This window comes from Nilaparvata lugens, chromosome 5 (genome assembly GCF_014356525.2).
Source record: "Nilaparvata lugens isolate BPH chromosome 5, ASM1435652v1, whole genome shotgun sequence".
Classification (NCBI taxonomy): domain Eukaryota; kingdom Metazoa; phylum Arthropoda; class Insecta; order Hemiptera; family Delphacidae; genus Nilaparvata; species Nilaparvata lugens.
The window spans coordinates 34,296,148-34,311,817 of record NC_052508.1 but is presented as its reverse complement, the minus strand read 5'-3'; the positions used below and the strand labels follow the sequence as shown (position 1 = coordinate 34,311,817).

Below are 15,670 nucleotides of genomic sequence, written 5' to 3'. Positions count from 1 at the left end.
CATTCAAAAATTCAAGACTGGCCTACACGACCACTCCTCCTTTTCTCATATCAACTCTGCAGTAACTACACACTAGAGACATGTTATTGATAGGTAGGGAATTGATTTCATAATCTTTCAAGCCATGCTCGGTCAATATTAAAATGTCTGGTTGTTCATCCTCCACCAAGATGTCTAAAAGAGCTACCTTACTAACTATTCCATCAATGTTTTGATGTATTATTTTCAAACTATATGAGTCTTTAAAATATCTATTATTAATAGTGTCTTTGACAAGGTATCTTCTATTATTATTTTCTTCCACACCCCTGTCACAGCTTATTAGTTTCCCTTATCATTTAATAATTTGAAAACGTTATCACACATTTTACTTAGACTAGTTGAGCCCAACCTATTCAAATGCAAACCATCTTTGCCTAAGCCTTCTCTGGTGTTGATGAAACTATTGGGGTTAACAAATAGTACACCAATTTGGCGCATTCACTTCTGATGGAGTCATTAATCCTCGTAATGTATGAGTCACTCACTGAACGCCTTCGTATTATTCCGCTGATTATTATTCTTGATGTACTAAAACATTGCTTGGCTGTCCTTATCATGTTCCTCATCTCATTCACCACGGATTCTTCAGATTCTCTGCGGATTGAATTTGTTCCTACATGAATTAATACACTTTTATAATTCTGTGCTGACGATTTTTTATATTTATGTTCAATCACTTTAGTTAGCTGCTCGATGCGTATTCCAGGACGAACATCAACAATACAATTTTGAGGAGTCACGTTTCTAATCATAGAGTCGCCCAAAACTATATTCTTATTTTCATGAAATCTACGTTTTTTCTCCTGATATCCTGTAGATTCCCATTTGCGACGGTTGTGTTCATAACTGGTTGTATCCAGCGCCGGAAATTCATCGTAATTAAAAATTGGAATGTTTGATCGCTTTGACCGAGCTTTTGGGGCGCTGTATAAGGCCCGCCGCAAATTAGACCCACGAAAAGCAACCCGCGCCGTGGGATGTTTTGGCTTCTCTAGACATCTGTATAATACATGCAATGAATAATCCAGTTGTCAGCTGATTGATTATGAATAATTCTATAGCAATGGTTTACAAAACATCCCACGGCGTGGGTTGCTTTTCGTGGATTAGCGTGGGTCTACTTTGCGGCGGGCCTTAGAATATAAAATTCGCTGACACGCCAGACGGCGGCTTCACCTCTACAACTAAGCTCCTCGCTATTTTGATCACAGGCGTCAGTAAATCCCCTGGCAAAATATATCGTTGCCGTCAGCCGTAAAATATACGATTGTCTCCCCGACAGCTAATCCCCTACTAGAACGAAGGAGCTTGGTTGTCGGCGACAACTAAGCTCCTCACACGCTCACAACAAAGCTCCCCGACAGCAGATACCCTGTTGGATATGAGGGGATTCTATGCCATATGCAGATCATATGAAAAGAAATTCGTGCGAAATCATAATAATATGATTATTGGCATACAAGGAAAATCCACTAATATGATTATTGGCATACAAGGAAAATCCACTAAGTCCATAAAAGTAAATTTTTCAGGAAATCAATAATAATAATCCTTATAATTTTCAACATCAATCATAATTTCCTTATAGTGATTTTTCACAAAATAATTTCATACTGCAAATCAATATTCTTCATTTGTTTGATAATGAATTATATAACATTCATAGTTTATAGAATTAATTAAAAACTAATAAAACGTTTGGAAAAAGTGTACGCCCACGAATTATTTCCATCTCACTTTTCATGATATGCTATTATATGACATACAACTATCGCCTTGTAATACTGGCATTGGAAGTGTTTTTTTTTTCAAATCCCCTACTGGTTCAGAGGGGACTAGTTGTCGGGACCGTAGACGATAACCAAGCTCCTCGAACGCTCACGACAACCAAGCTCCTCTCTCAGGAGCTCAGTTGACGCCGTCAGCAGATCCCCTCGAAAGTGGTTTTAAAAGGAGATTTACTGACGGGGAGCTTAGTTGGCGCGTTCCCCTAAAAAACCAACAATTTTAGGACTTTTTTCAAGTTTTCTCTACAAAATTATAGACATTGAAATTTCCAGGCCGGGCAGCATTCTACGATTTGTGGTTTTAAAGCTACAGATTTTCAAAAAATTCAAAGGTTTTTTAATTCTGGAAACTCCCTACTCTCACTATATACAACTTGGAGTATTATAAATTTATAATAATTTTCCAAATGTCCCGAGAACTCAATCCCGAAACTTAATCTACAATGTTTTGTGAACGAGTAATAGTAGCCACACCAGGGCCATACCGATATATTAGATACTAGCAGGAACCCGTGCTTCGCAAGGATCTATTTTCAAACTTGATAATCTGAAAACTTGACGTAATGAAATTTTGAAGAATTGAAAATTTTCAAAAAATGCCCTCTCCTGGACCCCTTTCTGCTCCTGGTCGGAATTTTTCTTCATAGATCTTTTTTTTTCGTAGCTGAACAAAAAAGTTCCTCATGACTTTGCTGTGCAATGAGCGGTTAAAAAGTACAAAATATTTGGGGGGTCCCAGCTCTCTCAGGGGGGCAAATTTCTGAAAATCCTTTCTTAATGGATGTTTTGAGGCTATCATAAACAATTGTACAAAATTTCAAGTTTGTAGGCTCAGTAGTTTGGGCTGTGGTGTGATTTCAGTCTGTCGGGGCTTAGCCTTTTATAGATATATAAGAGAGAGAAGAGAAGAAGAAGATATTTCAAGTTTGTAGGCTCAGTAGTTTGGGCTGTGGTGTGATTTCAGTCTGTCGGGGCTTAGCCTTTTATAGATATAGAGATTATATAGTATGCTGTTGTTCCAAGTGTTGTCCAATTCGATCACCTCTAGAGTTTGGTGAAATCGCACAATAAATATTATGATTTCAAAAGGAAAATGAAATGAGAAGTACAAAAATTATGATAAACTGTTTACTTTCATCAGATCAATTCTATTTCAGAATATTAGAAACAATATAGGTACCAAACATACCATTATTTATTATTATCAACAAGATTATACTTATAAATTATTATTCTCGAATAAAAAAAGGGAAAACATACATTCCTAAGATATAAATTGAAGTCTTAATTAAAGGATGGATAGCTCTGTGATTTGGTAAGATACAGGACATAATACTGATATAGTACTTGAATCTCAATCATTCAGAATACATCATTAATTATTATTACAGGAGTTCATATTTCAAGTTTCCAGTTTCATTAGCCAATTCTAACTGAACTAATTCAAGTACACATGTATTATTTTCCAAGAATTTAAACACACAAATGAGGAAATAAGGTGGAGAGTATTAAACGGCAAAACAGTTTTTACATTTAAGGAAATCAAATAACTGAAAATGATTGAAATTAAAAATCTAGCAATAAAAAACATAGCTTGTATATGATATAAAAATGCTCCACCACTAGTAACTCATTTATTGAGATTAGATTTGAAGAAACAAATGTTCTGTCTATAATTTGATACTCTGGAACATTTTAGACGTTCGAAATCACTTTCTACAGTATATTATGTAATAATTTTCCTTAAATTGCTTTAGGCCAAACCTGGTGATGCCAGAATACGATACTTTTTCTTGAACAAACATATGTTTGCGAAATTATCGAATGTACTTTTATCTAGTAATTTAAAAAATCCATCAACCAAATATTTCGAGTTATGTACATATTTGATGTTTTTGATTTCATTACAATCCGTCAATGTTTCAATATTCAAATCTCTGCCAACGCATTGAAAAATGAGCGCGACATCTTATTTCAGCTTACATTTTTTTTATTAATCAATAAATTCATTCAGCTGCTACTCAATAAAAATTACACTACAAAAAATAATTTTTCTATAACCAGTCATGTACAAAAAACCTAAAAATAAAAATAGACATGAGACGAGCTATGTTTGTACAAAGCCTACTTCCGCGGAAAAACAATCCTCACCAATGATTTTGGATAATATAAGGATGGAACGAGTTTCTATAGGGTGATGTGATAGTTGATTTTTTCAAAGAGTAGAAAATTATTCTGAAATTTATGGCACAACATATTGTTTTAAGTACAACGATAAAATGCATTCAATGCTATGATACAATAAGCAATAATAATACTGAGATTTCTTTTGTTAAAAATGATGTAGGCTTTGATGGAATATTTATAATAATTACTATTATAAAACGGTTTCAGTATAACTGAAATAATACTGGCAATGAAATTGAAAATGAGAATAGTGATTTGGTTTTGATATCTTTCAAACAATTTATACAATTTTTTTACCAAATGGGATTTTTGTAAAAATATTCAAGAATTCAAGTTGATGAACCTTGACAAATTCTTCATTCTTCAAATACTGGTAGAAACTTATTAATCTTACAACCATTGAAAAAGCTCAGATTGAATTGTACTAGTTAATAAACAATTGAAGCTGGTTTAGTTACTTTCTTATTAGCCTACTCAACAACTTTTTCAAGTTCATACTGGATAAAATATTTTCATTATAAAATATATAAGCATTAATTAGAACAGCTGCAATAGTTATACCTCTAAAATATGTAATGAAAGAGTCTGTGGAGCCAAAACATAGCAAGTCTCACTTACAATAAGGAATACACACAATAATAAAAATAATAGTAACTGATATAAATCGTATATTAATAAATTAAACATATTTTACAATCTATTGAACATTTCAACAATAAGTATATTTACAATACATAATAAATTTACAAAATAAATAATTATACCTAATTGCATTGATAAACTCTTACATGAAAGAGATTGCACAAAACCAAGACCCTTGCGTCAACACCTTTCCAGGACAATTTAGGAATGTAGATTTACTCTTTCGAAAAGAGCAACAGCAAACTGGTTAACAGATTCACTATTAACTGCTTAGTTTATCACTTCTTGCAGGCAATTAAACTCGCTGAAAAAATAATTTGGAGAGATTTTTAAACTTCAACAATATTCTAAAGACAATAATCGTTATCAATGGTTTCTCCAATATTAGGAAGTATGAATGCTTTCAAATGAACTCTTCTATTGAGAATTTTAAGAAACCCTTCATTATTTGAAGTGATTTCCCACACAGAACTTATCTGCCAATTCAGAAAGAAGTACACACTTAGTAAACTGGTTAAATATGTACCTTTCATTCTGAAATAGATTATTATTCAAGCCAATCTTTAAAATGATATATAAAATTAATTTAGCTAAAGCGAAGTCAAATTATTCAAAATAATAACACGATGTTATCACAATTAAAATGACCGCCAAATCTTAGATAAAAGATGAATCATAAATACTTCAACTCAATAATAGAACTTCCATAAATTTCAATGATTAGCTAATTATCCAATCTTTCTGGCAGATAAGCTTTCTAAGAGACAGGTTTCAATATTATTGCTAAGAATAGGGAGTTGAAGTTTTTTTAGAGGAAGAGTGTTCACCAAAACACCGCTTACCAAATGTTACATAAATCTTATGAATAATGTACAGTGGACACATGTCAACTAGCTTGAATAGGCCTATCAGCTGAAGAACAAGCTGGTTTAAATGTCGATTGAACAATGTTTTGGCGATTGCAATGAATAAACTGTAATATATTACAAGGACGACTTTGGTTTGTTCTTCAAATTTATACAGCAGTAAGATTATTGGTAATGATTAGAGTGCTAAAATTAAAAAAATATCTCTCCTAGGAACTATTCAAATGAGGAAGATGTGCTTCCAACTATCCAATTTATTTGGTTGAGAAGAACGACAACAAATTATCCTACTTACACAATGTTTGCTAAAGAGACTCGTTTTGACAACAAGGTTCGTTTGACAACAAAAAGTGTTTAATTCGAACTAAAACAATTTTTCTAATAATTCATCTAATGTCTTCGTCAAGAGAATGAAAATTTAACTAACTGCTCCTTGAATGATGGAGACGGTTAACTGGGTATTACCTAATTATCACAGAACGAGATAGGTGACCACTGAGGGACGATTGAGGCTCCTAGGGTTGAAGTAGGGTTATGTTTGGTGTTGTTGCTGCAGCTCGTTGATGGCGTCACACCACTCGTTGGCCAGGTATTCGGGGTCTTCGAGGTAGTAAATCCGGTTTGGTGTGTGCACGTGAAACGCTTTGAAGCTCTTGCCTTCGACGGAGAGCTCGTTGGACCAGGGGATCTTGCCCTTGAGCTGCATTTGGATCGGGTCGACGTAGTAGAGGTGTGGCCCTGTTGTCAGCAGCAGCATTCGTCTCCTTGCGAACAAGCCCTGCCAACACAAAATACAACAACGTTATTCACTACTCATAAGGGTCTCGCTTTTATACAATTCGCTAAATACTGATAATAAACTAATTAAATACTACAAACACTCGATACACGAAAAGTAACTCTGAAAATTCAAATCCAAAGCACGAAAATGTTCCATACACAATAACAAATTTTCAATAAAATATTGGCAATCTGCATAATCATAAAATTTAATTATAGAAATTCAATATGTTGGCGAATTTATTGATTCATTGTTCACTATAAGAAATTCACAATTTAAGAAATATAATGGGAAGCTATATATGTAAGGTATTTTACAATATTTTTATGATAATACACGAAAAAATAGGTATCATAAAAGATAAGGAATCTGGCTAAAAGCTGAAGACTATAACTCATTATTTGATATTTATTAATTTTCAAATAGCCACAACACTTCCCTTCCATATTTCAACTTTCTAATAGGCCTAGAGTATATACGCTACTAAAAACTTGGCCCCGTACAGCTTTGACTCGGGAGTGGCTTCAATTTATTTTTCCAAGCATTCTTGTAATTTTTTATACTGATTATGTTTCATTTATTTTGTCTTTTATTGCAAAAATGAATTATAATTCTATTTCGCTCATTTTATTAAACATAAAGGCTACATTTTCATAATGAGATTCATCATAATGCTCATATATATTTCTCAGTTTTAGATAAAGCTTCGAACCAGATCAAGTAGAACATAAAACTAGAAAAAAATTCAAAATAAACTTGACATGTAAGATTCACATGAGTGAATTTCTAGAATAATAAGAAAACTGATCACGTCATCAAGGGGCACATTTTGATTGTGATAAATAATTTCAAATTCTTAGGAAAACTGATACAGTTATAATGGAGCCACGACTTTTTTTCTGTAATATAGAATCAATTGTGATTCAATTTTCTAATAATATACAATGAATCCATACCTGCATACCTTTTTCTTGTCGACCAAGCCCTGCTTGAGTATGAGGTTGCCGTCGACAAATCGGTGGAATTGGTTGGTGGCCTCCTGCTGCTTGAGGCGGCGACTGACCTCGTCGGCGGAGAGGCCGGTCAGCAGCGACTGCTTCTTGGGCGACTCGTGCAGCTCCAACCCCAGCAGCCGCGTCATCTGCTTGTCATCCAGGCCTGGCTCCAGGTTGTCTGGCACCTGAAGCACCAAAACTCTCAACGTTCAAATCGAAAAAACAATATTGTGGAAACGAGAATTAGAACAAGTGCCTAGCACTGCTATAGAAACTTCAAGTAGCCTACAAGACGCTAAACATCACTAAAGACTTTGATAAAGGCAATTTCCAAAATTGAATTGATATCCTTTTCAATTGGCGGTTCAAATAAATTATAACCTTTACTTCTGAGAATTGTGTCTATTGTGAAGCAACAGATTCGAGCTGCTGCAAATGCATTGTTAGATAGTAGTATTAATTATCAATTATAGTAATAGTTAGGCGATTGGTGGAATGAATATTTATATAAAATATGAGTTGGAAGCTTTGATTGAAAAAGGTTGAAGGTAATTGAACCATTATTTTTAGTGGATAAATACTGAGTGACGGGGACATGAAGATGTTTCGACTTGGCGTGAAGGTATGTGCATATTCACACCAACTGTGAAAACAATGACCACTTTTCGAAGGTATGAACTCGTGTTTTCAATAAGAAATTCTCTACATTATGCGTTACTTTGAATCAAAACAAAAAAATTAAAAGCTTTATAAAAATATACATATATAACAATAATAACTGAAGAAAAACTCTTTCGTTAAAAAAGCACACGAGAACTGTAATACCGTATTATAAATTACAGTCATTGAAACTGAGTTATTTCAATTTATAAAAACGTTGTTACGAATGAGTATTTATAATAATGTTGTAGAACTCACCCTATATTGGCTTCGGAGATCGTGATTATCTGACGTACTCGAGTGGTAGGGGTAGATGAGTGGAGGAGTCTGGTTCTGCAGTGTGTCAAACTCAATACCTTGGAAGAAATTGTGCTGTCTGATTGATGGGTAACCAACTTCGTCTGACGCTCCTAACCTCTGGCTTGGCTCCAGAACCTGTAAATATCAAACAATAAACATTGATACATATATTTAATAAAGGTTATGTTATGCTCTACACTAGCTTGTTCGCGATTGTGTTTTTTTTTTTTTTTTGATAAATTTGATAAAATTATAAGAGATTTGTTAATTTGGCATATATAATGAACTATTAAAACTTGTTTGTCCTTCTAATATAAGCTATACGGACTGTTTGTCCTTCCATAGAATCACTTCAAACAATTTGGTTTAGGTTTTACTAGGTTCTTTACGTTATAGAGGCAATCTCAATTTAAGAACCTAAATAGTATCAACATATATTCGACTTAATAAGAAAACCGTAGTTTTGTAGTTTGAAAATTGAAGTAGACTCACCAACAGTTTTTCAATAAGATCCTTAGCGACAGGGCAGAATCCATCAGGGAATTCGTAGTTTAGGTTCATTATCTGTTTGAAAATTAGGAATTCACTCCTGCAACAATAGGAAAACTGGGTTAGACGTTGAAAGCAGATCATCAACTAAATAAAACAATAGTTTTGGTACTATTTGCCAATACAGTACAAGTCTACTTAGATGAATGTTAATCCAGAAGTGGTACAATACTAGCGATAACTGCTTTGAATCATGATAACAGCAAATTTAGATCACGATAATTTAAAAACTGTGTTGTTGAAGTAATATTAGTATTCAAAATCCCTAGCCACGTTTCTACAATTTCAAAGCCCATATTGAAAACGAGCTGAGAATGAACAGACCGTATAAAGTCATTTTTTCCAATTGCCGTATTTTATTATCTTCAAATACTCTAAAAATAAGATTGATAATGGAATAACAATTACCCTGATCGGAATGGAGGTAGACCATAGACCATTTGGTAGATGATGCAGCCGAGAGCCCACAGATCGGAGCTGGCGGAGGCGGTTTTGGCGGTCAGAAGCTCTGGAGAAACGTACTGTGCTGTCCCAACAAAGCTGTTCTTCCTCGCTCTAGATCTGTCGTCTTCATCTGCACCAAAAACTACTTTTTATAATTTACATTCATATGATTAACAATATTTATGCCGAATATTGAATTTCTAACTCATTTCTATTTCAGTTTGTTATGTAATCATTAACAAGAATCTTACTATTGTAATCGCATTGATACTAACAATACTAGCAGTGATAACTGGGAATTAAGTACAAATGTAATACAATAGTATTGGAAAGGCGTATTTGCATTTGTTAATATTTGATTGATGCGTCATAAATAATTACTACATCCAGTTTCTAGCCTGACTCATCTAGACAGTTATTAATAGTAGATGTAGACTGATTATCAACTAACATAAACAAACTATTCTCACTGTACAAAGGTTGTTCAGGATATTGGTATTTTGAGTTCCTTTCTTCATAGGAAACTTCTTCAACTACAACATCATTTCCATCAGTGACAAAAATTGCTGATGAACAACGTTGTTTATATTTTGATTGGTTGTTAAATATGATGATTGGTTATATTTTTTTATCCATTCCGAATTGCAATATATCAACCTACTAAACACTGCCCATTCGAAAACCGTAAAAAATAAAATAAAAAAAATATAAAAAATCACGAGAACCTATCAGAGAAGCCTTCTCAGAAACCCCTTTTCTAATTGTTTTTCGTAGAATTTAATCAAATTTAATAAAAATTGAACAGGCTCTTGTACAACCGGGTATATCCACCGTCTATTTCATCAAATAATTAACCGAATGTCGGTGTCTAAATGTCGAATTAGTTTGTTGTTTATATGCTGACAACATAATAGAATGATTTTTTTATTTGTTGTCGTGACGATGTTTGGATAATACACTCTACTACGAATAGAATGTAAACTCATTTAGGAAGGAATGAGATGACTTACTAACCTAAGTTTTCAAGGTTTTGATTTGATTTTTTTTCAGTGTTCAAATGGCAGTGTTAGTAGGTTAATGCAATTCATTTCGGAATGGACCAAGAAACCATAATCTTTATATGAACAACTCTGTTCATAAGAATGTTTTGTCGAATGGAAATGTTTAGTTGTAGGTGACCGATAACTTCCGATGAGGAAAGCAACTAAAAATAACAATAACTTTCTATACTGATTTAGGAAGGGTTACTAACCATTGGTATCATTGTGGTCGGTCATAATTTTGGAGGATCCAAAGTCGGTGATGAGTATGTGCATGTTCTCGTCAAGCAGGATGTTCTCCGGTTTGAGGTCGCGATGCACGATGTTGAGGCGCTTGAGGTGCTCCAAGGCGACGAGGATCTCGGCCGCGTAGAACCGCGAGGAGGCCATGTCGAACGAGCCGACCCGGTTGATGTGCGGCAGCAGCTCGCCGTGTTTGGCGTAGGTCAGCACAAAGTAGAGGCGTGTCGCGTCCTGGAATGTCGCGAACAGCTTCACGAAAAACGGCGCGCCACTGTTGCTAACCATGTTCAGCACGTCCTTCTCTCGCTTGATGTACTCCTCCTTGTGTTCGCGCAGAATGTGACGTTTGTCACACACCTACCACAACAAAATATACATTCATTTATTAATTTAATAAACTTTCTATGTGTGGATTCAACCTTCTATGCAGACGTCGAGAAGAAATATTCTAAAGGATATCCATTTTTAAAACTGATCATCCTTGAAATTTCTACTAACATTCTTACTTTATAACGTCATTCATATTAGTTTTTATCCGTCAAGGATTATTTCTCTTCATCTCTCAAATGTGAACACAGTTAGAAAGCATTCAATGATAATGAAAGTTTAGGATGTTAGTAATTTGATTGAAAACGAGTCACTTTATCTCATGATTTTCTTTTCATTAAGAAAACTAGAGATTATATATTGTTTTACTTGTGGTGGTTTTTTCTAGTATTTTTAGATATAATAGACTTTGCTATTAAACCAGACATTGTTGCAATGGAAATATGTTTGACATGAGTGGAGTGTACAATGCTAATTACCTTGATGGCGAGCTCCTTGCGATTGTGGATGTCTTTGGCAATGTAGACGGTTGAGAAGCTGCCCTCGCCGATCACCTTTCCGAAGATGAAGTCGCGCGGCGTCTTCTTGGCAGGCGTGTGTTGTTGACTGGCGCCATTCACCTTGGGGCATGTGGCATGCGACTGCGGCACAGAGGTGCGACTGGGGCATGCGGCAAGCGACTGCGGCGCAGCTGTGTGACTGGGGCACGCCGCATGCGATTGCGACCGTGCGGCCGGTGCCGCTGCGGCTGCCACTGTCACCGGCGACATCACTGCCGTGTTCACTGACGACACGGGCACTGGCGGGGCTGGCGCTCTCTGAAGCAAAACAACAAACAAAAACACGTTAAAAATTTTATAATCATTACACTACGTTATTGACAAATTGAATTTAAACAGTGATTGAACATTATACAGTAAACATTCATTATAAAATTGTAGATTGCATTTTGTAGTTGAAGGCTCCTGCTCTTACAATTGATGACATTCTTGATCTGTAGCCTACTGTCGTGTGCATCGCTTTTGTAATGTCTTTGAAAATTTGTCTTGTGTGCTGAATATAAGCGCTATGTGTTTGTCTCAAATAAATTAAACGTATCACATTTGGGCTCATGTAGAGTACCTGTTCTGTAATCGAATATATTAAAATACTTTTCACAAAAACTACGAACCTCCGAGTTTACCATCACTAGCCTATCTTCGAACAGAATACGGTATTCTCACTATACACTATTGTATAACTCAACCTGCTTTCGACTACTGAAAGAGCTAAAGGGCGAATGATACAAATCCGGCAGGTGATAATAACAAGAGCAGTGGATATGACGTTCAAACTCAGCGCCAAGCCACAAAGCAAATACCTAGAACTGTAACCGCCTATTACGTAATCTAGTAGGCTATCATCTGTAGATATTCGCGCCACGCAGCTAACAGCTCAACTGCCAATCGCAACACTAGCACTCCCCCGACCATTCTCCCACAACACCCACACCACCTTTTGCACAATAATTCTTCAGATAGACTTCATTACGTGACATTCATATGACGTCAATATTTGTACATAACTTCGGCGCCAACTAAGTTAATTCCTATGATGATAAACTTGAAGGTGACGTAAGGTGCTAAATGATAATGACGTCTTAAGAAAAGGTGGCAGAGGTATATAAATTACGTACTTAAAAAAAATAATAACCATGGACTAATAAACATAAAAGTTGACAAGACAATCCAATGAGCTTTATATGGGTGGCTTACAACTTCATTGAAAAACTAAATACCCGGTTACAATTTGAAAATATTAATCAAGATGAAGACCTAATAAAAATAATCACTTAAGGAAGATGAGCATTTACAACTTATTCAAATAAATAAGTTTTTAAAACAATACATATCCAAAATCAGAAATCATTCTTACTCGATCATTCAAAAAACTTTGAAATACCTACTGTTAAAATAAAATACTTGAAAATGAACCAATAATAGGTACTCTTAAAATAAATTGATTTTTAAATGGAATAGTTACAAATGTCGTCATACATTTGCTAGTTAAAAAACGACCTTGAATGATAAAGACTGCTCTTATGATAGTTTCACGGTCGCTATGATAAAAGTTTACAAAGTACATTAACCTTAAGATCATCTGAGGTCAAAGAAGGAAAAAATGTCCATACACAATGATAATAGTGTTAACAAACTAACAGCATAGAACAATTATATAAACATTACACGCAATTATCGAAATTATGAGACACGGTAATTTTGTTCATATTTAGTTACAGATACACGAACATTGTAATCAACGTGATTAAAAATATAGATAAAACAGAACGTGACAAAGAGGTGTTGAGAAGAGACTTAATCCAATAAGTTAACGTAATTATATGGAAGAATTCATTATTTTGAAACTGAATTTCACACATTAGAGAATCTATTCAATCTCTTGACCACAATGGAATTCAAAAAGCAAATTAGGGATTAATATATAATTGTAGAAAATAAAAGATAGTTTAATTATTGTGTTTTCATCAGGAATAATCAAGCAACTCCCAAATAGTGCTATCAAGATAAACATTATTATTGCATGAATTACTAGATTAACAGGCTACATTACACTTACCGATGTCATAGCTCCGATCGATAGATAAGATTGACTCGATAAAGTTAAATAAATCTAGACAATATCAAAAGAAAATCCACAAATCAAAATATCAATTGAAATTTAACCGAATTTAACCTTCTTGTAAATAACATTGTTTTCCAAAGCAATGTAAAATAAACAGCTGATTGTTAGAACAAGTTGAAAAATGCATTACAGTAATTAGTTTCTATGAAAGATCGGCTACAGTATCATTATTATAAGTAAGTTACGGATCCGCAGGTGAAACGTTTGAACAATTTGCAAAAACAAACGCATGTTCAAATCAAAGAATAATAATTATAAAAACTTATGAAAAACGCATTCTTGGTCATGAAGTTATAAATAACAAAGGAAAAACAGTAGGTACTCTACAAATATTTTATTGTGCTTGATATTGAATATCTGAGGAATATTATTGAAGTCAGAAAAAAATTGCATAGCGACCTAAATTGGCATTGAGAGTTCTACAATCTATAGCAACTAAGTATGAATAAAATAGAAAAGTTCTCCTTATTTGTTATCAGAACAATAGAAAAATGGTAAGTTTTAGGAAAAGTCAAATAAGTAGAGAAGAATTACTAACCACCATTGCAGAATTATCCGTCAAACTACTAACCAGTTATAATATTTTCCTTATCACTCCACACACAAATTTACGCTACAGTCAATACTGAAGCTGAACTGAACGTGAACTGAACAGAAATGAAGAACGGAACGGGGAGCGGGAGAGGTCTGGTTTGGTTGACAGAATGCGATGCGTGCGCAACCGCCACTGAAACTGCTGTGATTGCTGGCGCCTTCCTGCGGAGAACTAGTGAATTACAAGAATGAACTGCGATCCGAATGTCAATGCACGACTGCTGTGTGTTGGTGTTCGGTCTTCGGTGATTCCCATGCCTCAGAAAAATAACGTTCACACGCACCTTTCTGGGTGTTCCCTAAATGGAAATAACAGACTCATAATGTCCAACTAATCACCTTTGGAAATTCCATTGCACGTTATTGTTGATTTATTTACTCAACTCACAATATTCTGAAAATAAACACAGACTACACCAAATTCTACCACTGACACTGAAGCATGGTATTGTTAGAATAATCGCACATCATAATCTATCAGTTATCATTTTTGATAGTGGTGATTCTTGTAACAATACGATTATAAATCGAATCCAACCTCATCACATCAACATTATAATAATTATTATAATTACATATAATTTTAAGGGTTGAGTTACTTTAGTTGAGGAATAGCTATTAGCTAATAATAATTTTCCTTTGTTGAATGAATCAGAATCAATTCAATTGGAAATTGGAATTATCTCATTGGAAATCAGGTAAAGCGTTGTAAATCCTCAGGGCTAGTATTAGAAAACAATCCTTCTTCTTTCTCAGCCTGTAGAAAGGGATGTCTATTTTCGCTTTTTCTCTGGTGTCGGAGTGTCTGTCTTCTCTTCTTGTGAGCAAGTGGAAATTATCCCTTGCGTGCGACAGGGAGAGCCAGATATATTGATTGTATAACGTGAGTATTCTCAGCTTGATAAAGATGAGTTGGCAGTGGTCCAAGAAGCCCGCCGAATCGAGGATCCTTAGAGCTTTGTTCTGCTGGAGCAGTACATCTTTACAGCCTGGAGCATGTCCCCATAACTGAAGTCCATAGTTGATATGGCAATGAAACATAGCAAACACCTCCACCAGATGCTTCCTGGAGATTAATGGCTTCAGACGTCTCAGTAGGTACATCACTATGGCTAGTTTCCGACAGATGTTATCAATGTGGCTACTCCAGCCAAGATTAGCATCCAGTGTAAAACCCAGTAGCTTAACTTCTGTGAGATCATCAAGCGGCCCCCGAACAAGAGGGCATGTTGTCTCCTGGGTTTTGCTTTCATTAAGCATCAGCTCGTTGCTGGTGAACCACTGCTTCGCCTGCTCAAAAATATCCGCTGCCAACCTCTTGGACAAGTCTGGTGCTCTACCCCTTGCTAAAATAGTGGCATCGTCAGCAAACATGAGGATGTTGCCCATAAATCCGAGGTCATTTATCATTACCAGGAACAGAACAGGACCAATCACTGAACCTTGTGGCACTCCGTGACGAACCCGTAGTGGACCTGAGTTTGCTCCATCAAGGGTGAGAACCTGCCTCCTATCAGAAAGGTAGGCTCTG

At 35.1% G+C, this 15,670-nt stretch overlaps 1 protein-coding gene across 24 annotated transcripts in view; it reads right to left on the bottom strand.

The window, feature by feature from the left end:
- Positions 1–2,943: 2,943 nt before the first annotated feature.
- Positions 2,944–15,670, bottom strand: part of LOC111059847 (3-phosphoinositide-dependent protein kinase 1) — a 55,183-nt gene continuing 42,456 nt past the window's right edge. For 4 of the 24 annotated variants that reach the window (XM_039428219.1, XM_039428223.1, XM_039428234.1 and 1 more), the window contains 7 exons: positions 11,343–11,681; positions 10,506–10,893; positions 9,218–9,383; positions 8,753–8,849; positions 8,219–8,395; positions 7,270–7,485; positions 2,944–6,302 (listed from right to left, as the gene is read on the bottom strand). In XM_039428219.1, the coding sequence (XP_039284153.1) occupies positions 6,057–6,302; positions 7,270–7,485; positions 8,219–8,395; positions 8,753–8,849; positions 9,218–9,383; positions 10,506–10,893; positions 11,343–11,681 (1,629 nt within the window). In that variant the 3' untranslated portion in view covers positions 2,944–6,056. Of the gene's footprint in view, positions 6,303–7,261; positions 7,486–8,218; positions 8,396–8,752; positions 8,850–9,217; positions 9,396–10,505; positions 10,894–11,342; positions 11,682–12,034; positions 12,314–13,479; positions 13,640–14,083; positions 14,477–15,670 lie in introns of those variants that run through there. The other 20 variants (XM_039428218.1, XM_039428222.1, XM_039428232.1 and 17 more) reach the window with 15 other exon arrangements.